This window comes from Gorilla gorilla, chromosome 14, assembly GCF_029281585.2.
Source record: "Gorilla gorilla gorilla isolate KB3781 chromosome 14, NHGRI_mGorGor1-v2.1_pri, whole genome shotgun sequence".
NCBI lineage: Eukaryota > Metazoa > Chordata > Mammalia > Primates > Hominidae > Gorilla > Gorilla gorilla.
This window is the reverse complement of record NC_073238.2, coordinates 31,511,125-31,537,158: the sequence shown is the minus strand read 5'-3', so window position 1 is coordinate 31,537,158 and position 26,034 is coordinate 31,511,125. Positions and strand designations below refer to the sequence as shown.

At 41.2% G+C, this 26,034-nt stretch overlaps 1 protein-coding gene across 4 annotated transcripts in view; it reads left to right on the top strand.

The window, feature by feature from the left end:
* Positions 1-2,770: 2,770 nt before the first annotated feature.
* The window catches only part of LOC129527240 (paraspeckle component 1-like), a 38,880-nt gene continuing 15,616 nt past the window's right edge, over positions 2,771-26,034 (top strand). The window contains exons 1-4 of one of the 4 annotated variants that reach the window (XM_063697149.1): positions 2,771-2,889; positions 3,306-3,556; positions 15,569-15,765; positions 23,230-23,388. In XM_063697149.1, the coding sequence (XP_063553219.1) occupies positions 23,365-23,388 (24 nt within the window). In that variant the 5' untranslated portion in view covers positions 2,771-2,889; positions 3,306-3,556; positions 15,569-15,765; positions 23,230-23,364. Of the gene's footprint in view, positions 3,557-3,708; positions 3,951-15,568; positions 15,766-23,229; positions 23,389-26,034 lie in introns of all 4 variants that reach the window. The other 3 variants (XM_063697148.1, XM_063697150.1, XM_063697147.1) reach the window with 3 other exon arrangements.

The window sequence follows — 26,034 nt, the reverse complement described above, 5'->3', positions numbered from 1 at the left end:
ATTGTTACTGCCCTTCTGGGTCTAGCTACCCAGCAGTGCTACCAGCCTCCATGGTGGTACTGGGGATGTCTGCAGAGTCCTGTGATGTGATTTGTCTTCGAGTCTCCCACCCATGGATAACAGCACCTGCTTCAGTGGAGGTGGTAGGGGAGTGAAGCAGACTCTGTGGGAGTCCTTGGTTGTAGTTTTGTTTAGTGCACTGGCTTTATTGAATGCTGGTTATGCTAGGAGTGAAGCTGATTGGGACACAGCTCTGGTTAGCTTCTTTGGAGCAGGATTGTTCTGGTATGAGTTGCTGTAATAGCTTGAGTTGGCTGGCCTTCAACCAGCAGGTGGCACTTGCAAGAGAGCACCAGCTGCTGTAGGAGAAAGGGGATGTAAGCTTGCCCTAGATTGGCCAGGATAAGTACTCGGGTTTCTTAGGTGATGGGTGGGGCCATAGAGCTCCCAAGAGTTTGTCATTTGTCTTTGGCTATCGGGGTGGGTAGAGAAAAACCATCAGGTGAGGGCACAGTTAGGTGGGTCTGAGCTCAGACTCTCCTTGGATGGTGCTTGCTGCAGCCACTGTGGCAGATGGGGGTGTGGTTCCCAGGCCAGTGGAGTTATGTTCTTAAGGGGATTATGGCTGCCTCTGCTACATCATAAAGGTTGCCTGGAAGTGGAGGAAAGCTGGCAGTGACAGGCTTCACCCAGCTCCCACACAGCCAGCAAGGCCATCTCACTCTCGCTGTGCCCCACTCACAGCACTGAGTTTACATCCAGGCAGCCGGCAAGCAGGGCTGAAATCTTGCCCCAGGCTACAAGCCTCCCCACTGAGAAAGCAAGCATGGCTCCCAGGCCTCACCTCTCCCCACCTGCCTGCACCTTTGGCTGCAACTTCTATGCTGGTATCTGCACTTCCCGTTTGCTCCCCCACCCCAATTCTGCTCAAGAAAATTTTTGCTCAGTGGAAATTATTATCAGTTCAACTAGGAGTGTCCTTCACTCTGTGCCCCTCCCGAGTTTTGCTGGCTGCCTTCCCCAAGGATCCCTGTGAGACATGGCCAGGAATGGCTTCCCTGGTCTTAAGCTGTGGACAGGGAGTGCCTACAGGGCTCTCCCTGCTGCTTCTTCTACTTGTATATTTCACTTAGCTACCTAAATCCATTTCAGCTATAGGTAAGGTCAGATCCTTCTTTCAAGACCGGGATTTTCAAGTTCCCCAGTGAGGATGTGTGTTCAGAGGCTGACTTTTCCCCCTCTCACACTTTGGGAGCTCACAGGTTTTCAGCCATCTCATGGAGTTTGCAGCAGCAAGATGCTGCTTTCAAAGGGTCTGTGAATTCTTTTCTGAAGTTGTTCTTGAAGCAAAAGTTCACAGTGTGATTCTCTACACACTATTCTGTCCGTCCAAGTGGGACCTGCAGGTTGGTCCTGTCTCCAATCCACCCTTTTCCTCTGACTCCCTGAAATTTCCATCTTTTTAGATAGAAATTTCGGGACTAAGATTATCTCCATTTTTTAAAAATGTTTCTCACCCAGGATTTAGATTTAGATTTTTCATAAAAGATTTGCAGTTTGCTTAAGTGAGTGCATCTTATTTATTTTTAGTCCATTTCTATAAATTTAATAACTAATTTTTCCTATTGTGATTGTAATCTTCTTTTGTGATTTGTTATGGCAAAGTAAGGAAAGCTATTGATATTTTGAATACTTACTTTATCTGCAGTCATGGTCATGTTAGTCTTTTCGCATGAGTTTAAAAATGCTTCATCTTTTTCTGTATTCTTAAAATTAAAGTAACGTATGATTTCTTTCTTGAACTCTGGTAGAACTCAGGAATAAAATGGATTAAGCTTGATGTTCCTTTTTAGGATACATCTTAAATTTTTAAAAGTAAAAAGAAGAGTGTTTATGATAATTTTAAGCTTATTAAATTTGGAAAATGCCAAAACACATCTAATTATTTTCTTATTCATTCTTTTTATAAGGCAAAAGAGCAAAATTTGGTGTCACCTGCTGGTCATTTCAGCAAATCCAATGATATTATAAGCATAAAAGACATTTGGGTGATTTTACTTTTGAAAATTTAGGGCCAAATACAGGAAACACAAAGTTAAGAATAATTGTTAGGTGGGGCAGTCATGATGTAAGTCATAGTTGCATAAACAAAATGCAGTTATTATGAGTAATATTTCAAAATAATCAGTAGCAGTGATCTTTACTCATTTTAGAAAGTAAAAAACATATTTTTCAAAACCATTTAAGAGTTTATCAGAAGTCAAGAGAGTTGCCATACTATTTTGTTGTTAAATGGGGATCTCTTTTATCTGAGCACATAATAGTTTGGTCACAATACAAAAGAAAACCCCAAGTCTACATCTACTCATTTTATATATACTCCATATAATAATTTTTAGTTAAGGTTTTATAAATCAGACTATTAGAAATGAATAAAATCACTAACATTGAGTTTTCCATATTTCTTATTCGTCTACACAGAAATTACAAAATTTATTTTAGTAGACAATTATATGTGTTCAGACATGTATAAACTCATAAGAATGTAAGTGGATAATGAATTTAAAAGTTGGACTTTAATTTTAAGATATGATTCATCTTACCTGAATTTAAATAAAAATACATTGTTATGTTTAAATTATTCCCTTTAGTAAACCATCTTCTTTTACCATTACCTTTGACTGTTTACATATTAAAGTTTTGTAGTTAGTATACAACTATAGTCTTAATTATTTCTGTTAATTACCACCTTTATTTAAAACAACTAACTCTTGTTTTCTTCAGTCACAGAGAAAACTCGAAAGACGACAGGAATCCAAGGATTGCCTAGATGATAATTTACAAGTACACACTTTAGATTACCTTATTGATGTTAAGATAACAAAACAAGTATGTATTAAAAATCAGTCAAACCTTTGGACATTCTGCTAATATATAAATCATTTGATAATGCATAAGAATAGGAAAAAATTGAAATATGTTTATGACTAAAGTTTTATATTTGTGGTGATGTTAAAATGTATTATTAAATATGTTAAAATTATTTCATTTTTTCCCCTTTGAGAGGTAAAGCCTAATACTTCTCCCCTTGAATATGGGCTAGACTTATGAGCACATTTCTAATGAACAGAGAAAGTGGATGTGGATGTGACAATGTGTATGTTGGAAGACTAGACAATATCAGAGATGAACATGATGGTGAAAAAAAATAAAAGAAGAAAGCTAGTTAATAAAAGGCACCATTGTTTCCTCCTCTTCCTCCTCCTCCACCTCTTTAACTCTCTCTCCCTCTCTCTGATCAACAGCTCTAGCAAAAGCCAGCTGCTATGCGGTGCGGACTTTCAGGCAGCTTTGCAGGGAGATACATGTGGCAAGGAACTGACAGGCCTTCAGCCAAAGGCACATGACTGAGTCATCTTGGAAGTGAACCCTCCACCTGCGAGATGACTGTAGCCCTGGCTGACATCTTGACTGCAACCTGCAAGCCTTTAGGAGGCTCCAGAAACCAGCAGTAACCCAGGCCAGTGCAAAACCAAGAACAGCTGCATTCGAATGGGTGAGAAAAGATGTTGCATTTTACCCATGATATAGCCCTTTCCTCAAGTGGGCATAGTTTGGTTTGATCAGGAGAACATGTTCAACTCTTGGCTTCTCCCTCAGGAATAGAAGTTAAGAAGGGAACCTAAGGGTAACATTCTGACTTTTCAGGGGCTACCTGAGGGACTGGATTGTGTGTTGTATGACGTGGAGTGCTGACAGAAAATCCACCTACTTTGAATAACTGGGGGCCACGGAGAACAGAGAGTTCAATATCTTGTTGCAGTACCAGAGAGCCTGTGTGCAGGCAGACACCAGAAGGAGCAAGAGATTATGAGATTCTGAAAAAGTGGCAAACCTCTGGAACTGGAAAATTACATGCACAAGACCAGAGAAGATGTATCCCCACAAAGGTTAGAGAGGCCCCCAGAATATCTAGCCAGGCCTGTTGGTGAAATTCTGCCCCAGTATGAAGCCGGGGAAATGAATCTCCGGAAACCAACCCTAGCGTTCATGGAGGAGGTGAACGAGTGATGTAGTGATGTTTCATTTCTGACAATAGTAATCTGTGTCCTCTCTCTTTTTTTCTAAGTTAGCTTATTGGTTTTTTTGACCTTTTCAAATAACTAGCTTTTGTTTTCTCTCTTGATTTCCTGTTTTGAATTGTAATGAGTCTCTTCTAAATTTAATTATTTCTTTTCTTCTGCTTGCTTTAAATTTTATTTGCTCTTCTTTTCCCTTTTTGGGCTGTGGAAGTTTAGATTATTGGTGTTAAAACTTTCTTCTTTAATATATGCATTCCCTGCTCTACATTTCTCATGAGGTACTGCTTTTTCTACTTCCTACAATTTTTGAAAAGTTGTGTTTTCATTTTCATTAAATTTTCTCTTGAGATTTCTTCATTCACCCATGTGTTATTAGAAGTGTGCTCCTTAATTCCCAAGTATTTGGGGATTTTCCAGCTACCTTGGTTTTATCAATTTCTAGTTTAATTGTGTTGAGATTTTTGTTTTTGTCTTAGTGATATCATCCTAATATTTTGATTTATCCATAATACATGCATGAGTCTCAAAATATCAATACTACAACATATAATTACTATGAACAGTTTAGACATTTTCTCCAAATTGTTATGTGTTTAAATAAAAGCACAAGGAATAGCCCTTCTGTGAGTACTTATGACACCAAGTGGGTATGAGTTTATTTTACTTTCAAGTCATAGCGATTACTCTTTTAGATTTAATTTTGTCTTATGATTATGTGGAATATTTACATAATTTCAAAATCAATCTGTAAAACAAGTATATTCAAAGTAGTCTAACTTGTAACCTCTATCTCTTGTACTCTATTTCTTTTTCTTAATTTAATTTTTGTGGGTACATAGTAGGTGTATGCATTTATGGACTACAGGAGATGCTTTGATAGAAGCATACAATGCATTGTAATCACATCAGGCTAAATTCATCACCTCAAACATTTATCATTTCTTTGTGTTATAAACATTCCAATTACACTCTTTTAGTTATTTTTAAATGTACTATAAATCACTGTTGACTGTAGTTACCCTGTTGTGCTATAAAGCAGGTCTTATTCTATGTAACTATATTTTTATACTCATTAACCATCCTCACTTCTCCCCAACCCCTAATCCTCTTCCCAGCCTCTGATAACCATCGTTCTACTCTCTACCTCCACGAGTACAAGTGTTTTAATTTTTAGCTCTCACAAATGAATGAGAACATGATAAGTCTGTCTTTCTGTGCCTGGCTTATTTCATTTAACATAATGTCCTTCAGTTCCATCTGTATTGCTGCAAATCACAGAATCTGATTCTTCTTATGGCTGAATAGTAGTCCGTTGTGTATGTGCGCCACATTTCAAAAATCCATTCGTCTGCTGATGGGCACTTAGATTGCTTCCACATCTTAGCTATTGTGAACAATGCTGCAATAAACATAAATGTGCACATATCTCTTTGATATACTGATTTCCTTTCTTTGGGGTATATACTTAGCAGTGTGATTGCTGGATCATATGGTAGTTCTAGGCTTAGGGTTTTTTTAGGAACCTGCCCACTATTATCCATGGTGATTGTACTCATTTACATTCCCACTAACAGTGTATGAGGATTCTGTTTTCTCCACATCCTCACCCCACAGCACAGCCTCCACTGCCCAGCCTGAGCATTTTACCAAAGGCCTGGGAGCAGTTTGGACCCTTGGATGGTCACTGTTCAACCCCAAGGGGTCAAACACAAAACTTCAGGCTTTGTCTCAATGCCCCAGGAGTCAAGCACACTGTGTAGGGGTATTGGGCTGAGGTCTGTGGCCTGAGCTCAAGCATGGGAGGAGCTCCCCCACTCTCAGAACACTGAGAAGACTATGGTATGAGTTCCTGTGCTGGCATGGCAGCTGGGCATCCCTCCCTTTGCAAGACTGGTCCAGAGGGGTTGTAGCCTGTTAGCCAGATGCAGCTTCTTCCTCAGGGAGCTCAGTGGCCCAGAACACCTGGAACGGCCCTGCATTCTGGGCACAGAAGGCTTGAAATGACTGGTGTCTCTTTTAGTTTTCACAGCCATGGAAATAGGTGATGTCTAAACTCCCTTGACTTTACATTGTTTGCAATATGTCAGAGAGAAGTGACCATGATAAAAAGAAAGCAAAGATCTGCTCTGCATGGCATTCATTAAGATGGGGATGGGCCCAGCACGGTGGCTCATGCCTGTAATCCCAACACTTTGGGAGGCCAAGACAGGTCGATCACTTGAGGTCAGGAGTTCAAGACCAGCCTGGCCATCATGGTGAAACCCCGTCTCTACTAAAAATACAAAAAATTTGCCAAGTGTGGTGGCGCAAGCCTGTGATCTCAGCTACTCAGGAGGCTGAGGCACGAGAATTGTGTGAACTTGGGAGGCGGAGCTTGCAGTGAGCCAAGATCATGCCACTGCACTCCAGCCTAGGTGAGAGAGTGAGACTCTGTCTCAAAAAAAAAAAAAAAAAAAAAAAAAAAAAAAAAAAAAAGATGGTGTCTTGAACTAGTAGGCATTTACAATCAAGAGGAAAACACAAATTAGTAAAACTACCAGGCCAGAGATATTAACCAGACTCATTTAAAGGGCCATCATCCCACAGTGGAAAGGCTGTTCACTTCTCCCTTTCAGTCAGGACAGGTACTCTTCTTTTGAACATCTGAGGTGTGTGCAGACAGAGGTGTTTCAGTTTGTGTGGATGGAGAACAGGCTTTCCGTGGAGAGGAAAAAAGCTAGGTCTGAGTCCTTGCAGACATTGAGAGTGTGGATGGCAGAATGTGGTCCCAGTATGGAAGAACAGCCAGGCCATCGCAGGGCTGCAGTGAGGGCCACTGGGGCCTTTTGGAGGCCAGAAAAATTGTCACAGGTGTTGAAGGCTACTGAGTCTTGAGTAAGTCTATGCGGGCTGTTCACAACTAAATCCAAAAAACAAACAAACAAACAAAACATTCACACATCTGAAGAATGCCTGAATTAAAAACATACTGTAAAAAATATTTTCCCTGTGGTCTCCTTGATAAGCATGAGAAGCATGGGAAAAAGGGAAGCTGGCTTGATAAACACTTCTGGACTCCAAAGAAGATGAGAGGCAAAAGAATACATAAAATTAGATAAAATTAAATAAATGCATGAACCCCATGTCTAAAGCAGACTGTTGGACACTGCCTACCCAGGTGGATGGATGATCCTAGTGTGAAAACTAGTGTCTACCTTGTGTGGTGGGGTGGCTTCAGCACGATGGATGTGTATTGTGCACATGAAAGCCTTAGAGATGCAAAGAGCCCTGAGGCCACAGGCCAAACATTTGGCCAAAGGCCTGAAGCTCTGCAAGCTTTCTGGCCGGCCTTTGGGTCCTCTCCTGTAACTGGGTCCTCTCCTGTAACTGAAGTGACAACAAAAGGCCGCTGGAGTTCTTCCTGGCAAGTTCTATGGGACCGTATTCCCCTGGCAAAGAGCAGGCCAGCAATTTCAAACAGACAAAGCCAAAGGACTAACATTCCTTGGTGGGAAAGCTGTCCACCTATCCTGAACCTGTAAGTCAGGAGAGGTGGTTTTCTATTGGACACCAATGATGGGGCAGACAATGGAGAGGCAGCAAGGCTTGGTCTGAGGATATGTTGGGGACATTGGTCTCAGGATATGTTGGGGACATTGCAAGTGTGGGAGACAGAACCTGATACTGGGAAGGTAGGACAGCCAGGCCATGGAGATGTGCACTGAGGGTTATTGGGGCCTTTTGGAGGGTCAGAAAAATGGGCCCAGATGCTGATGTCTACCCGGTCTTGAGTAAGCCTGTTCTGGCCATTTGTAGCCAAATCTACACAAACCTACAGACAGACCTGAAGACCACCTGGATAAAATGTACCTGGGGAGCTAGGTTCCTGGGGACTCTTTTTAAAATATAATCTTTTATCTTTTATTTTCCTTTCAGTGGTCCATGTGCAGGTTGGTTCTACAGATAACTTCTGTGTTGCAGGGGTTTGATGTACAGATTATTTTGTCACCTAGGTAATAAGCATAGAATTTGATAGGTAGGTTTTCAATTCTTATCCTCATCTTACCCTCCAGCCTCAAGTAGGCCCTGGTGTCTATTGTTCCTTTCTTTTTGTCCACGTGTACTCAGTGTTTAGCTCCTACTTAGAAGTGAGAACATGCGATGTTTGGTTTTCTGCTCCTGTGTGTGTTCACTTAGAATAATGGCCTCCATCTCCATCCATGTTGCTGTGAAGAGTATTATCTCATTCTTTATAATGGCTGCAAAGGATTCCATGGTGTATGTGTATCACATTTTCTTTATCCCCTCTGTCATTGATGGACATTTAGATTGATTTTATGTCTTTGCTATTGTGAATAGTGTTGCAAGGAACATACACATACATGTGTCTTTATGGTAGAACAATTTATTTTCTTTTGGGTATATACCCAATAATGAGATTGCTGGGTCAAATGGTAGTTCTAAGTTCTTTGAGAAATCACCAAACTGCTTTTCATTGTGGCTGAACTAACTTACATTCTCACAAGTAGTGTCTAAGCATTCCCTTTTTTTCTTTAGCCTCACCAGAATCTGTTATTTTTTACTTTTCAGTGATAGCCATTCTGACACATGTGAGATGGTATCACATAGTGGTTTTGGTTTGCATTTCCCTGATAATTAGCGATGTTGGATATTTTTTCACCCATTTGTTAGCCATTTGTACATGTTCTTTTGACAAATGTCTCTTCAGATCCTTGATTTAATCTTTAATTAGATTATTTGTTTTTTACTGTTGCTTGAGATTCTTGTATATCCTGGATGTTAGTCCCTTGTTGGATGACTCATTCGAAAATACTTATACCTGTTCTTCAGATTGCCTCTTCGCTCTGTCGGTTGTTTTCTTTGTTTGCAGGTTTTTATTCCACTGTAGTCTCAATGGTCTATTTGGGGGTTTTTGCCTGTGCTTTCGAAGTCTTAGCCATAAAATCATTGTCTAGACCAATGTTCTGAAGCATTTATCCTGAGTTTTCTTCTAGTAATTTTATAGTGTTGAATGCACCCATTCGGAGTGCATTTTGTATATGGTGAGAGGTAAGGACCCAGTTTCATTATTCTGCCTATGGATATCCAGTTTTCCCACCACCATTTATTGAAAATGGTGTTCTTTCCCCAGTGTATCTTCTCGGTGCCTTTGTTTAAAATCAGTTGGCTGTAAATACCTGGATTTATTTCTCAGTTTTCAGTTCTGTTTCACTGGTGTATTTCTTTTCATATCAACACTATGTTGTTTTGAGTATATTGCCTCTTAACATATTTCGAAGTCAGGTAATGTGATTTCTTCAGCTTCTTTCTTTTTGCTCAGGAGTGGTTTGGCTATTCGGAATCATTTTTAGGTTCCATACAAATTTTAGGATTGTTTTTTGCATTTATGAGAAAAACAACATTATTCTGATAAGGATTGCATTGAATCTGTAGATTGCTTTGGGTAGTATGGTTATTTTAACAGTATGATTTCTTCCAATTCACGACCATGGGATGTCTGTCCATTTGTTTGTATCTTTTCTAATTTCTTTTATTAGTATTGTTTAGTGTTCCCCGTAGAGGTCTTTATTCTTCTTGGTTAAATTTATTACTAGATATTTGATCTTTTTGTTGCTATTTTAAGTGAGAGTGCTTTCTTGATAGTTGTTCAGCTAGTTCATTATTGGTGTATAGAAACACGATTGATTTTTGTATGCTGATTTGGTATCCTGCAACTTTGCTAATTTGTGTGTCTGTCCGAAGTCTTTTTTGGTAGCATCTTTAGGTTTATTTTTCTGTGAGATGAGGTCATCTACGAAGAGGGACCATTTGACTTCCTTTTTTTCCAATGTGGATGCCCTTTATTTCTTTCTCTCACCCACTTGCTCTGGCTAGGACTTCTAGTACTGTGTTGCATATGAATGGTGAAAGTGGGTATCCTTGTCTTGTTCCAGTTCTAAGAAGAAAGGCTTTCAGCTTTTCTCTATTCAGTATGATGTAAGCTGTGGCTTTGTCATACGTGACCTTTATTATGTTGAAGGTTGTTCCTTGTATGCCTGATTTGTGAGAGTTTTTCTGATGAAAGTATGTTGAATCTTATCAAATGCTTTTCTGCATTTGTGGAGATACTTCTGTGTGTTTTTCCCTTTATTCTGTTAATGAGATTTAGCAGATGTATTGATTTGAATATATTGAGCCATCCTTACATCCCAGGAAGAAATCCCAACTTATCATGGTGTATTAATTTTTTTGTTATTGGATTCAGTTTGCTAGTATTTTGTGGAGGGTTTTTGCATCTATATTCACCAGGGATATTGGCCGGTAGTTTTCTTTCTTTCTTTCTTTTTTTTTTTTTTTTTTGATGTGTTCTTGTCTAGTCTTAGTGTCAGGGTAAAACTGACCTTATAGAATAAACTAGGAAGATTTTGGAATCATTTGAGAAGAATTGGTATTAGTTTTAATGTAAAGAATTAGTAGAATTTGGCAGTAAAGATAATCTGGTTTGGGACTTTTTTGTAAACTTCTTATTACTGGTTCAATCTCATTACCTGTGATTCCTCTGATCAGGTCTTCTAGATTTTCCTTGTCAAATCCTTTAAGTTAATGTGTCCAGGAATTTATCAGTTTCCTCTAGGTTTTCCAATTTGTTGTCATATAGTTTTTCATAAATGTCTCTAATAATCACTTCTATTTCTATGATATCAGTTGCAAAATCTCCTGTTTTGTTTCTGGTTTTATTTACTTGGGTCTCTTCTCTGTTTTTCTTATTTAGTGTGAGTAGCAGTTTACTAGTTTTCTTTATCTTTTGAAAAACCATTCATTTGGTTGATGCTTTGTATTTTTTGTTTGCCTCTATTTCATTCTGTTCTGCTCTTTACTATGTCTTTCCTTCTACAAATTTTGAGTTAGCTTTGTTCTTGCTTTTCTTCTTCTTTTTTTTTTTTTTTTTGAGACAGGGTTTCGCTCTTGTTGCCCAGGCTGGAGTACAATGGCATGATCTCGGCTCACTGCAACTTCTGCCTCCTGTGTTCAAGCGATTCTCCTGCCTCAGCCTCCCAAGTAGCTGGGATTACAGGCATGTACCACCACGCGTGGCTAATTTTGTATTTTTAGTAGAGACAGGGTTTCTCCATGTTGGTCAGGCTGGTCTTGTACCCCCGACCTCCGCTGATCCACCCATCTCGGCCTCCCAAAGTGCTGGGATTACAGGCATGAGGCTTTTCTAGTTTCTTTAGGTGAATCATTAGGTTGTTTATTTGAAGGCTTTTTAGCCTTTTGATATAGGTGTTTGTTGATATAAATTTTCCTCTTAACACTGCTTTTGCTGTATCCCATAGGTTTTGGTATTTTGTGTTTCATTTTTATTTGCTTTCATTGAAGACTTTTTTTTATTTTCTTCTTAATTTCTTCATTGACCCAGTATTCATTCATAAGCATGTTTAATTTCCATGTAACAGTACAGTTTATAAAGTTGCTCTTGTTATTGATATCTATAATTCTCTTGTGGTCTGAGAAGATACTGTATATGATTTTGAGGTTTTAAAATTTGTAGAGCCCTTTACTATGGCCTAACATATGGTCTGTCACAGAGATGAGGTTTTACCATATTGGCCAGGCTGGTCTTGAACTCCTGACCTCAGATGATCCACCCGCCTCAGCCTCCCAAGGTGCTGGGATTACAGGTGTCAGCCACTGCACCTGGTTCACTTGTTTATTAGATGAATAAAACTTGGAGTGCCTTTGTGTTAGCCACTGTTCTAGGTGCTAGCAGTGTAGTCAAGCAGGTTGTTGGATTTATACCTAAGATTTAGAGCAACTGTCCTGGCTGGATTTATGAACATGATATTTTAAAGTCAAAGGACCAAACCTTGAACCTTGGAGTTCTTTAGTGAGTAGAGATTGGGAAGATCAGAAGGAATCAATAACGACTGAGAAGGGAGCATTCATTCATTGGAATGGGGGAAGAACCATCAGACTGTGTCCTGGAAGCAAGGGAGGAGAGTATTTCAGGGAGGAAGCATTAGCATTAGCATTGATTGTAATTCATATCTATCTTTTTTTTTTTTGATGGAGTTTCGCTCTTGTTGCCCAGGCTGGAGTGCATGGCACCATCTCGGCTCACCACCTCTGCCTCCCAGGTTCAAATGATTCTCCTGCCTCAGCCTCCCAAGTAGCTGGAACTACAGGCGCATGCAACCTTGCCCAGCTAATGTTTGTATTTTTAGTAGAGACAGGGTTTCACTATGTTGGCCAGGTTGGTCTGGAACTCCTGACCTTGTCACCTGCCTCGGCCTCCCAAAGTCAGGCGTGAGCCACCACACTCGGCCTAATTAATATCTATTCTTATTTCCTTTACAATGCTATTTCTCGCATTTTTTTTTTGAGACAGGGTCTGACTCTGTTGCCCAGACTGCAGTGCAATGGCATGGTCATGGCTCACTGCAGCCTCTACCTCCTGGTCTCAAGTGATCCACCTCAGCACTCCCCAAGCAGCTGGGACTACAGATGTGGGCCACCATGCCCGTCTAATTTTTAAATTTTTTTATAAGTTATCTCATGTTGCTCAGTGTGGTCTTGAACTCCTGGACTCATAATCTGCCCGCATTGCCCTCTCAGAGTGTTGGGTTTACAGGTGTGAGGCACTGCACCTGGCCACAATGCCATTTTTTTAAAGGGTTCCTGTGATTTCCTCTTCACTTAACTTTTTCCTTGTTATAGGTCACCATTACAAATTTGAAATAGAGCATACGTTTGGATTTGGGAGTTAGAGAACTAGAAGTACAAGGTTGTTACAAGAATAGACTTTATAGACAACATTTGTTTATATAGTTAATGATCTCAGCAAACCTTAATAAGAGCTAGTTATGGCTGGGCGCGGTGATTCACGCCTGTAATCCCAGCACTTTGGGAGGCCGAGGTGGGTAGATCACCTGAGGTCAGGAGTTCAAGACCACCCCAGCCAACATGGTGAAACCCCATCTCTACTAAAACTATAAAAATTAGCCGGATGCGGTGGCACGCACCTGTAATCCCAGCTACTCAGGAGGCTGAGGCAGGAGAATTGCTTGAACCCGGGAGGTGGAGCCAACACAGCGCCACTGCACTCCAGTCTGGGTGACAGAGCAAGACTCTGTCCCCTGCCCCCCACCCCGCCCCCCAAAAAAGAGTTAGTTATATTCCCACTTTTATTACTAAAGATTTATTCCCAGAAGAAAATGCTTACAGGACCGGGTGCAGTGCCTCACACCTGTAATCCCTGCACTTTGGGAGGCCAAAGTGGGTGGATCACCTGAGATCGGGAGTTGGAGACCAGCCTGGCTAACATGGTGAAACTCCGTCTCTACTGAAAATACAAAAAATTAGCTGGGTGTGGTGGTAGGTGCCTGTAACCCTCGCTACTTGGGAGGCTGAGGCAGGAGAATCGCTTGAACCCGGGAGGCGGAGGTTGCAGTGAATCGAGATCGCGTCATTGCATTCCAGCCTGGGCTACAAGAATGAAACTCTGTCTCATAAAAAAAAAAGAAAAAGAAAAAAGAAAATGTTCACAAAGCATAAGAGCCAAGATTCAAATTCACTTGCAAGTTCAAAAAAGCATGTTATTTCAGTGTTTTTTTCCTGTGGGAGAAAACAAATAATTTAAAAATATAGTCAATCTTTGACTTCGGAACTGCTGACTAATAAACAATTCTTTTAGGAAAATTAGTGGTTGGTAGATTCTCCCAATCTTTCCCACTTACCAGTTGGTGCTTTAAACAGAGAAAAATCCCGGTAGGGTTTTCAGATATAGAGTCCCTAGGATCATGGCTGTCTTTGGTTTTTCTTCATATGCTTCTGAATATCTTTCCCTCTCTTGTTATTACATCTTTCCCTCTGTGACAGACTTCTTCTCTCTCCTAGATTTGTCATACCCACCCCTCCTCACCTCCCTACCCCAAAATAAAAGTTAAAATTTACATTTATAGCAAGGTATCTATGCTTTTATTCATGGAGTGGGAATTGTTTTCCCATGAGTACTTTTAAATACAGGCTGTTATAGGTGAGACTAATTGAAGATATTTATGCAAAAATTTCTTGAAAGTTGGCTGGGTGTGGTGGCTCCCACCTGTAATTCCAGCACTTTGGGAGGCAGAAGCATTGCTTCCAGGAGTTTGAGACCAGCCTGGGCAACATACTGGTACCTCATCTCTACAAAAAATACAAAAATTAGCCAGTCATGGTGGCATGCCCCTGTAGTCTTAGGTGCTCTGCAGCCTCAGGTGGGAGGATTGCTTAAGCCTGGGAGGTTGATTTGGCAGTGAGCCTTTTTTTTTTTTTTTGGGGGACGGTGTCTTACTCTTGTTGCCCAGGCTGGAGTGCAATGGCAGGATCTCGGCTCACTGCAACCTCCGCCTCCCAGGTTCAAGCGATTCTCCTGCCTTGGCCTCCTGAGTAGCTGGGATTACAGGTGCCTGCCATCACTCCCAGCTAGTTTTTGTATTTTTAGTAGAGATGGGGTTTCGCCATGTTGAACAGGCTGGTTTTGAACTCCTGACCTTGTGATCTGCCCCCCTTGGAAGCCCACAGTGCTGGGATTACAAGCGTGAGCCACCATGCCTGGTCTTGGCAGTGAGTCTTAACTATGCCACTACACTCCAGCCTGTGAAACTGAGCAAGACCCTGTCTCAAAAAACCCAAAGCAACAACAACAAAAATTCTTAAAAGTGAAAAAAAAATTGATTGGGGACCAGGTGTGGTGTCTTGCACCTGTAGTTTTGGCACTTTTGGAGGCTGAGGAATGAAGATTACTTAAGGCCAGGAGTTTGAGATCAGTCATATTTTTTATATGTCTCTAAAATAAATATTTACATATACACATATATGTATATATGAAAAAAATGAAGACTTTCAAATACATTCATAGCCTTTTATTTGGTAATTTGTTTACTAATTTATCATTCAAGAAATATATATTAAATGTATATACTGCACTCTAGGTACTTGAGGTACAGCATTTAACAGCCACATTTGATGTCGTCAATTGAGTTTATAGTCTATCAAGGGAAAGAGGTATTAAATAATTAACTACAATGGTAGTAAGTTAGGCCTTGATTTTTGGGGCCTACCCAATTAATTGGCACATAACACTCAGTAAAATCTAGCTGGTTTTACTAGAAAAACATCTGATCCAGACAGTTAATTCATATGTTCCAGACTTTCCTTTGTAAAATATTTCATTGACTGAAAACCAGAAAATGAAACCTCCAAAAGCAGAAATTTTGCAGGTAATAATTAGGAGAATGCAGGTTGTAGCATCAGATTGTGTACGTTTGAATTATTGTTCCATTATTAGTTGAACATTCTTGGGCAGTTCTTAAACTCAGGCCTGTAATCACAATATTGTCACGAGGTAATTCATGTAGACACGGTGTCTCACACGGTGTCTTGGACATTGTAAGTGCTTGTTGTTCTCATTTGTTGTTGTTTTACCTTTTAAGCATACATTTCTGTATGTTTTAATGTTAATTTAGGGAAAGAGAACAACCACCACGTTTTGCTCAACCTGGGACATTTGAATTTGAGTATGCATCTCGATGGAAGGCTCTTGATGAAATGGAAAAGCAGCAGCGTGAGCAGGTTGATAGAAACATCAGAGAAGCCAAAGAGAAACTGGAGGCAGAAATGGAAGCAGCTAGGCATGAACACCAATTAATGCTAATGAGGCAAGGTAAATATGGATTTTCATGTACATGTGGTATGATTTTTTTTTTCCCTTAAGTGTGTGTACCATTCATGTACTACTGTGTAAAGTGCCATTTAGGAGTTTAGAGGTAAAGTTGGAACTCAACATATTAGGTGTGAAAATCTCCCTTTTCCCAGATAACTTACCTTAAAAAAAAACACAACTTATTAAAAGTTAGTTTTACTTGCCGGGCGTGGTGGCTCATGTCCATAATTCCGGCACTTTGGGGGGCCAAGGCAGGTGGATCACCTGAGCTCGGGAGTTCGAGACAAGCCTGACCAACATGGGGAAACCCCATCTCTACTAAAAATACAAAATTAGCCAGGCATGGCGGTGTGCACCTGTAATGCCAGCTAGTTGGGAGGCCGAGGCAGGAGAATCGCTTGAACCTGGGAGGTGGAGGTTGCGGCGAGCTGAGATCGTGTCATTGCACTCCAGCCTGGGCAACAAGAGCGAAACTCTGTCTCAAAAAAAAATTAGTTTTACTTATGCAAGTAGTATTGTTGGAGGTAATTTGAGGATATTAAATTGTGCCAGTACCAAATACATGATTCTCTTGGCAAACAGAAACATAGTGGGCGAATTTTGGTAGGTAGACGTGGCACATACAGGAATTTTTATTAGATGAGAAGAAGAATTTGGACAAATGCTGGCTATTTAAGATTATTATTACATGTTTGAAAGAGTACCGATGGATAATCTGGTAGAGAAGAAAAAGATTCATGGGAGACTCATATGGGGATTTAGGGAAAGTTAGTAATTGGCAAGAATATATACATATATATATACATATATATGTGTGTGTGTGTGTATATATATATTTTTTTGAGGTGGAGTCTTGCTCTGTTGCCCAGGCTGGAGTGTAATGGTGTGATATTGTTTCACTGCAACCTCTGCCTCCTGGGCTCAAGCAATTCTCCTGCCTCAGTCTCCTAAGTAGCTGGGATTACAGGCACACACCACAATGCCCGGCTAATTTTTTTGTATTTACCTTCTCTTGGCTGTCCCCAGAGATCAAGATACCACAGCTGCCTGCCTGAGTTTCTGCAGCAGCATTCCTGCTGAACGTTTCTGCCATCTAATCTTGGCTTTCTTTAAACCACTCTGTGTACTAGATTCAGTATTTTTCTTAGCAGGTGAAAATTTGATCATTCTTCTCTAAATCCTTTTGGGTAAATTCTCATTTACTTTAGAATGAAGTGTAGGTTTTTTTTGGTATGTGTGTTCTAGTATTTCATACATCACTATTCAGTAAATGTTTATTGAGCAATTATGATCAAGTCATTCAGTAACTGTGCTGATGCCACATACGTTAAAACAAAATTGAGCCCAGCAAACAATAGAAACTAGTTAGGTGTTTTGGTTTAATTTGGACCCTAAGCTTGGTAGTTCTATCAGTTCACTCTTCTAACAAAACTGAACTCATTTCTATCTTATAGTAGATTTAAAGATAAACTCTCATTAGCTGGCTGTGGTGGCAGGTGCCTGTAATACCAGCTACTCGGGAGGCTGAGGCAGAGAAGTACTTGAACCCAGGAGGTGGAGGTTGCAGTGAGCCGAGATCACGCCACTGAACTCCAGCCTGGGCGAGAGAACGAGACTCCATTTCAAAAAAAAAAAAAAAAGATAAACTGTCTTTTATTTTGTGGAAAATTTGCAAGTTGTTATTTGAGATAAAGGTACTGAATCGTTCATTAGTTGTTAGAGCTGGAAGAGAGACATTTTTTTTTTTTTTGGACAAAATCTCACTCTGTCGCCCAGACTGGAGTACACGGGTGTGATCTTAGCTCACTGCAACCTCCACCTCCGGGGTTCAAGTGATCCTCCTGCCTCAGCCTCCTAAGTGGGTGGGATTAGAAGTGTGTGCCTCCACACTCGGCTAATTTTTTGTATTTTTAGTAGAGATGGGGTTTTACCATGTTGGCCAGGCTGCTCTTGAACTCCTGACCTCAGGTGATCCACACGCCTTGGCCTCCCAAAGTGCTGGGATTGCAGGCATGAGCCACCGTGCCTGGCCAGTTTCTTTGTATTTTTAGTAGAGATGGGATTTCTCCATGTTGGCCAAGCTGGTCTTGAACTCCTAGCCTCGAGTGATCTACCCACCTTGGCCTCCCATAGTGCTGGGATTACAGATATGAGCCACCGTGCCCAGCCAAGAGATCTTAAAGTTTGTCCAGTCCAGTGGTTTTGAAATTTTATTACCCATTAGAATCATCTTGGAAATTTTTGAAATTTTGTTTCCTGGGCTCTGTGGTTGCCCTAGCCCTTCTGTTCAATATGAATTGTTTTCTCTTAGCCTGCTAGGCACTTCTCTGCCATTTTGTTTCCCACCTACCTACAGTTGTGCCCTAGTTAGATAATAATGTTGATTAGATGTGGAAGCATCTGTACTAAAGATTTGTGTTGATGCTACAAACAGTGGTATAACATTCACTAATTTAGCACATCTTTAATGTCAGTTATGGGAGACACGTCTGAGGTACTGAGGATATATTGATGGCAAAGAACATTTCCTTAGACTTCAGTTTTTTCTTGAGCTCTTAGAAAACTTTGCCTGAAGGTATTTTGATGTTTGAAGTAGAGTAATTTTGCAGAATTATTTCCCCTGAGTTTAAGTTTTGTTGTTTATCATGTGTGTTCATTTAAAGTCTCTGTTAACAATATCTTAGTTTATAATATTAGAAAATCACATTGCCTATTGAATCCTACTCCCTGCTTCTGGGTTCACTTGTGAGGAAGTACTTGTACTTATTTGATCCAAAGTCTGCAATTGGTAAATTTCAGTTGTAGTTTGTTTAAAAATTTAAAAAGTTACAACTTCCTCCCATTTGTTCTACAGTTTCATATTTCTTTTTTTTTTTCTTTTTTGAGACTGACTCTTTCTCTGTCGCCCAAGCTGGAGTGCAGTGGTGCAACCTCAGCTCACTGTAACCTACCTTCTGCTTTTTTGTAGGAATCACTCTTCTGTATTTTAAGTCTCTTTTGTATCCTTTAATGAAAAAAAATTTGCATATGTCATTAGATGTTTGTGTGTATTTGTAAGCAAAAAAAAAACAAAATTCATAACGAAAAAACAAACTGGCTGGGCACAGTGGCTCATGCCTGTAATTCTAGCACTTTGGGAAGCTGAGGTGGGAGGATTGCTTGAGTCCAGCAGTTCAAGACTAACCTCAGCAACATAGTGAGACCCCAACTCTACCAAAAGTACAGAAATGAGCTGGGCATGGTGGCATGTGTCTGTAGTTGCAGCTACTTGGGAAGGCTTAGGAGGGAGGATCACTTGAGCCTGGGAGCTTGAGGCTGTAGTGAGCTGTAATTATGCCACTGTACTCCAGCCTGGGTGACAGAACGAGACTCTGTCTCCAAAAATAAAGCTGTTTACCTTTTCTGTAACTTTTTTACTTTCAACATGAATATATATGTAAATATCTGCCTTATATTTTTAATGGCTGTATGATATTCTTTTATATGGGTATAATTAGTTTAGTTCATCCTCTTTCAATAACAATTTCTCTTTTCAGTTTGTTTTTAAAAGCAGTGCTGCAAAGAATATATATGCATGTATCAGAAAATTTTTGTAAATTTTTTTTTTCTTTTTCGAGACAGAGTCTCGCTCTGTTGCCCAGGCTGGAGTGCAGTGGCACGATCTTGGCTCACTGCAACCTCCACCTCCTGGGTTCAAGCGATTCTCCTGCTTCAGCCTCCTGAGTAGCTGGGATTACAGGCATGCGCCACCATGCCTGGCTAATTTTGTATTTTAGTAGAGACGGGGTTTCTCCACGTTGGTCAGGCTGGTCTCGAACTCCTGACCTCAAGTGATCCACCTGCCTCAGCCTCCCAAAGTGTTGGGGTTACAGGCGTGAGCCACCACACCCAGCCGTAAATGTTGATTCTTATTGAACACGTGGGTGCCTTACAATAATAATTGTTTGATTTATACTTTACTGATAGTTATTTAGTCCTTTCTAGATTCAAATCCCATTACATAAAAAAAATTTTTTTTTTTTGAGATGGAGTCTCACTCTGTTGCCCAGGCTGGTGTTCAGTGGCACAATCTCAGCTCACTACAACCTCCAGCTCCCGGGTTCAAGTGGTTCTCCTCCCTCAGGCATGAGCCACCATACCTGGCTAATTTTTGTATTTTTAGTAGAGACGGGGCTTCGCCATGTTGGCCAGGCTGGTCTCAAACTCCAGGACTCAAGTGATCTGCCCGTCTCAGCCTCCCAAAGTGCCAGGATTACAGGCATGAGCCACTGTGCCTGGCTCCATTACATTTTTTTTTTAACTTTTATTTATTTAGAGATGGAGTCTCTCTCTATTGCCCAGGCTGGAGTGCAGTGGTGCAATCTCGGCTTACTGCAACCTCTGCCTCTGCATTTCAAGTGATTCTCCTGCCTCAGCCTCCTGAGTAGCTGGTATTACAGGTGCGCACCACCACACTTGGCTACTTTTTGTATTAGTAGTAGAAACGATATTTCTCCATGTTGGTCAGGCTGATCTTGAACTCCTGACCTCGTGATCTGCCTGCCTCAGGTGGATCCCTGAGCACTCCCAAAGTGCTAGGATTACTCCCAAAGTGCTAGGATTACAGGTGTGAGCTACTTGGGAAGCCGAGGCAGGAGAATCGCTTGAACCAGGGAGTCGGAAGTTGCAGTAAGCAGAGATCGCACCACCGCACTCCAGCCTGGCGACAGAGCGAGATTCCATCTCAAAAAACAAAAACAAAACAAACCAAACAAAACAAATATGTTGCTCTGAGCCCTTCTTAAAGAAATCAAAAGAGGATAAACATCAGACAAGTGAAGAACAGAACAGTCATGCCTGGACCTACTTGAGATATTAGGATTTAAATACATGTGTGGTTTATGATTAAAGAACATTAATGCCAACAGGAGATCGAGACCATCCTGGCTAACATGGTGAAACCCCATCTCTACTGGAAATACAAAAAATTAGCCAGGCCTGGTGGCATGCGCCTGTAGTCCCAGCTACTTGGGAAGCTGAGGCAGGAGAATTGCTTGAACCCAGGAGGTGGAGGTTGCAGTGAGCCAAGACCACGCCACTGCACTCCAGCCAGGGTGACAGAGCAAGACTCCGTCTCGAAAAAAAAAAATTAATTCAGTGTCATAAATCCAGACAGATCAGAGGTAAAATAAAAACTGAAAGAAAAATAAAGAGACTAGTATTTTTAGAAAATAGAATTGTTAGATCAGAACTTATACATTCAGTTTTCATGACTTGTGCAATTTTAAATTGAGAAAACACTGTCTCACAGTCTAGCAAATCAAAATTTTAGTTTGTTTATATTCCTTTTTTCTGTACCTGTATTTATGATACATTGAAATTATAGCATATAATTTCATGTAATTTTATCATTAAATTTGTTAGGACAGCATTTTAATTAATTAATTAATTAATTTGAGACAGTCTTACTCGTCAACCAGGCTGGACTGCGTTGGCGCAATCTCTGCTCACTGCAACCTGTGCCTCCCAGGTTCAAGTGATTCTTCTGCCTCAGCCTCCTTGAGTAGCTGGGATACAGGCGTGTGCCACCATGCCCGGCTTATTTTTGTAGTTTTAGTAGAGACAGTGTTTTGCCATGTTGGCCAGGCCGGTCTCAAACTCCTGACCTCAAGTGATCCACCCACCTTGGCCTCCCAAAGTGCTGGGATTACTTTCAGAGGCCGAGGCAGCCTCCCACTTTGGTAAGTCACTGTGCCCAGCCAGGAAAGCATTTCAAAGTGTTATTTGATTTAGTAAGTAATAAGTAATACTGTAGATGATGCCTTCATGTCTGTAGATGGCTTTGTTTTAATTTATTAAGAAAAATTCCTGAGTGTAATTTCCTGGATCAAAAGATAAAGACATCTCTAGTTATGTACTTTTTACAGTTTTTTCCCTTACAAAGATGTTATCATGGCAGTGTACAGATGTATAAGCTTTAGTGAAATTTCAGGAACTTTGGGTATTAGAAACTTTAAAAAATTTATAATTTAGTGAGCATAAAATGGTAGTTTTAAGTTTATAGTTCTTTTAAGTATTAGGTAATTGTGTTTATTTGATAATTTGATTGTTGGAGCCTTTGAGCTAATTATACCAATGTTACAGGTAAGGTGATAAGATCTGAGAGGTTAAAAGCCTGTCAGTCCTGGCTGTTGGGGAGACTGAGGTGGGAGGATCTCTTGAGCCCAGGTTTTTGAGGCTGTAGTGAGCTACCATCATGCCACTCTACTCCAGCCTAGGTGCCAGAGTGAGACCCTGTCTCTGAGAGGAAAAAAAAAGGTATTTAAGTAATTGTTTTTTTTTTTTTTTGAGACGGAGTTTTGCTCTTGTTTCCCAGGCTGGAGTGCAATGGTGTGATCTCGGCTCACTGCAACCTCCGCCTCCCGGGTTCAAGCGATTCTCCCACCTAAGCCTCCTGAGTAGCTGGGATTACAGGCATGCGCTACCACACCCAGCTAATTTTTGTGTTTTTAGTAGAGACGGGGTTTCTCCATGTTGGTCAGGCTGGCCTCGAACTCCCGACCTCAGGTGATCCACCTGCCTTGGCCTCCCAAAATGTTGGCATTACAGCCGTGAGGCACCACACCTGGCCCTAATATTTGTATTTTTTGTAGACAGGGTTTCACTGTGTTACTTAGGCTGGTCTCGAACTCCTCAGCTGAAGTGATCTGCCTGCCTTGGCTTACTGAAGTGCTGGGATTACAGGCACAAGCCAGCCTCTTTAATTTCTTGACATAAAGATGAATTTTTATTTATTTATTTATTTTTTGAAATGGAGTCAACTCACTCTGTTGCATTTGCTCTGTTGCATTTTATTTTAGAGACAGTCCTGCTATGCAACCCACTCTGTTGCCCACCTGGGCCTCCCAAACTGTTGGGATTATAGGCATGAGCCACCACGCCCAGCCAAGAGGAGTTTATTATGCTTTTTTTCCCCAACAAGAATGAACTTGTTTTTGAGATGGAGTCTTGCTCTGTCATTCAGGCTGGAGTGCAGTGGCACAATCTCGACTCACTGCATCCTCTACCTCCCGAGTTCAAGTGATTCTCCTACCTCACCCTTCTGAGTAGTTGGGACTGCAGGCACGCACCACCATGCCCAGCTAATTTTTGTAGTTTTGGTGGAGTTGGGGTTTTGCCTTGTTGGCCAGACTGGTCTCAAACTGCTGGCCTGGAGTGATCCACCTGCCTTGGCCTCCCAAAGTATTGGGATTACAGGCATGGGCCACCGCACCTGGCCAAGAATGAACTTGAATACTCTTTTTTATATACATGAAGAAATGTGCTCAGAAAGGATATTTATTTGATTAATTACCTAGCTTACAATTTATTATAAAATGAGTAATATACCAATATATTGCCAGTGACAGAGAACTTCTATGCTTATTGGTATAAAAATATGGAAAGGGAAACTAAAAATATTACTGTGTAGTCATTATTTTGTAGATCTAATGAGGCATCAAGAAGAACTCAGATGCTTGGAAGAACTCAGAAATCAAGAGTTGCAGAGGGTGGAGCCAAGATGGCCGAATAGGAACAGCTCCATTCTACAGCTCCCAGCATGAGCGACGCAGAAGACGAATGATTTCTGCATTTCCAACTGAGGTACCAGATTCATTTCACTGGGGATTGTCAGTGCGTGCAGGACAGTGGGTGCAGCGCACCAAGCATGAGCCGAAGCAGGGCGAGGCATTGCCTCACCCGGGAAGCACAAGGGGTCAGGGAATTCCCTTTCCTAGCCAAGGAGAGGGGTGACAGAGGGCACCTGGAAAATCGGGTCACTCCCACCCTATTACTGTGCTTTTCTGATGGTCTTAGCAAATGGCACACCAGGAGATTATATTCTGCACCTGGCTTGGAGGGTCCTATGCCCATGGAGCCTCGCTCATTGCTAGCACAGCAGTCTGAGATCGAACTGCAAGGCAGCTGCGAGTCTCAGGGAGGGGCGCCCATGATTGCCGAGGCTCGAGTAGGTAAACAAAGCGGCTGGGAAGTTCGAACTGGGTGGAGCCCACCGCAGCTCAAGGAGGCCTGCCTGCCTCTGTAGACTCCACCTCTGGGGGCAAGGCATAGCCAAGCAAAAGGCAGCAGAAACCTCTGCAGACTTAAATGTCCCTGTCTGACAGCTTTGAAGAGAGCAGTGGTTCTCCCAGCACGCAGCTTGAGATCTGAGAATGGATAGACTGCCTCCTCAAGTGGGTCCCTGATCGCCAAGTAGCCTAACTGAGAGGCACCACCCAGTAGGGGCAGACTGACACCTCACATGGCCGGGTTCTCCTCTCAGACAAAACTCTCAGAGGAACGATCAGGCAGCAACATTTGCTGTTCACCAATGTCCGCTGTTCTGCAGCTTCTGTTGCTGATACCCAGGCAAACAGGGTCTGGAGTGGACCTCCAGCAAACTCCAACAGACCTGCAGCTGAGGGTCCTGAATATTAGAAGGAAAACTAACAAACGGAAAGGACATCCACACCAAAACCCCATCTGTATGTCACCATCATCAAAGACCAAAGGTAGATAAAACCACAAAGATGGGGAAAAAACAGAGCAGAAAAACTGAAAATTCTAAAAATCAGAGTGCCTCTCTTCCTCCAAAGGAATGCAGCTCCTCACCAGCAATGGAACAAAGCTGGATGGAGAATGACTTTGACGAGTTGAGAGAAGAAGGCTTCAGATGATCAAACTACTCCGAGCTAAAGGAAGAAGTTTGAACCCATGGCAAAGAAGTTAAAAACCTTAAAAAAAGATTAGACAAATAGCTAACTAGAATAACCAATGCAGAGAAGTGCTTAAAGGACCTGATGGAGCTGAAAACCAAGGCACAAGAACTATGTGACGAATGCACAAGCCTCAGTAGCCGAATCGATCAACTGGAAGAAAGGATATCAGAGATGGAAGATCAAATGAATGAAATGAAGCAAGAAGAGAAGTTTAGAGAAAAAAGAATAGAAAGAAATGAACAAAGCCTCCAAGAAATATGGGACTATGTGAAAAGAGCAAATCTACGTCTGATTGGTGTACCTGAAAATGATGGGGAGAATGGAACCAAGTTGGAAAACACTCTGCAGGATATTATCCAGGACAACTTCCCCAATCTATCAAGGCAGGCCAACATTCAGATTCAGGAAATACAGGGAATGCCACAGAGATACTCCTTGAGAAGAGCAATTCCAATACACATAATTGTCAGATTCACCAAAGTTGAAATGTTAAGGGCAGCCAGAGAGAAAGGTCAGGTTACCCACAAAGGGAAGCCCATCAGACTAACAGCTGATCCTCCTGGGAGAAACTCTACAAGCCAGAAGAGAGTGGGGGCCAAAATTCAACATTCTTAAAGAAAAGAATTTTCAACCCAGAATTTCATATCCAGCCAAACTAAGCTTCATAAGTGTAGGAGAAATAAAATACTTTCCAGACAAGCAAATGCTGAGAGATTTTGTCACCACCAGGCCTGCCCTAAAAGACCTCCTGAAGGAAGCACTAAACATGGAAAGGAACAACCGGTATCAGCCACTGCAAAAAACATGCCAAATTGTAAAGACCATCGAGGCAAGGAAGAAATTGCATCAACTAAAGAGCAAAATAACCAGCTAACATCATAATGACAGGATCAAATTCACACATAACAATACTAACCTTAAACGTAAATGGGCTAAATGCTCCGATTAAAAGATACAGACTGGCAAATTGGATAAAAAGTCAAGACCCATCAGTATGCTGTATTCAGGAAACTCATCTCACGTGCAGAGACACACATAGGCTCAAAATAAAGGGATGGAGGAAGATCTACCAAGCAAATGGAAAACAAAAAAGGGCAGGGGTTGCAATCCTAGTCTCTGATAAAACAGACTTTAAACCAACAAAGATCAAAAGAGACAAAGAAGGCCATTACATAATGGTAAAGGGATCAATTCAACAAGAAGAGCTAACTATCCTAAAAATATATGCACCCAATACAGGAGCACCCAGATTCATAAAGCAAGTCCTTAGAGACCTACAAAGAGACTTAGACTCCCACACAATAATAATGGGAGACTTTAACACCCCACCGTCAACATTAGACAGATCAACAAGACAGAAAGTTAACAAGGATATCCAGGAATCGAACTCAGCTCTGCACCAATCAGACCTAATAGAGATCTACAGAACTCTCCACCCCAAATCAACAGAATATACATTTTTTTCAGCACCACACCACACCTATTCCAATATTGACCACATAGTTGGAAGTAAATCACTCCTCAGCAAAGG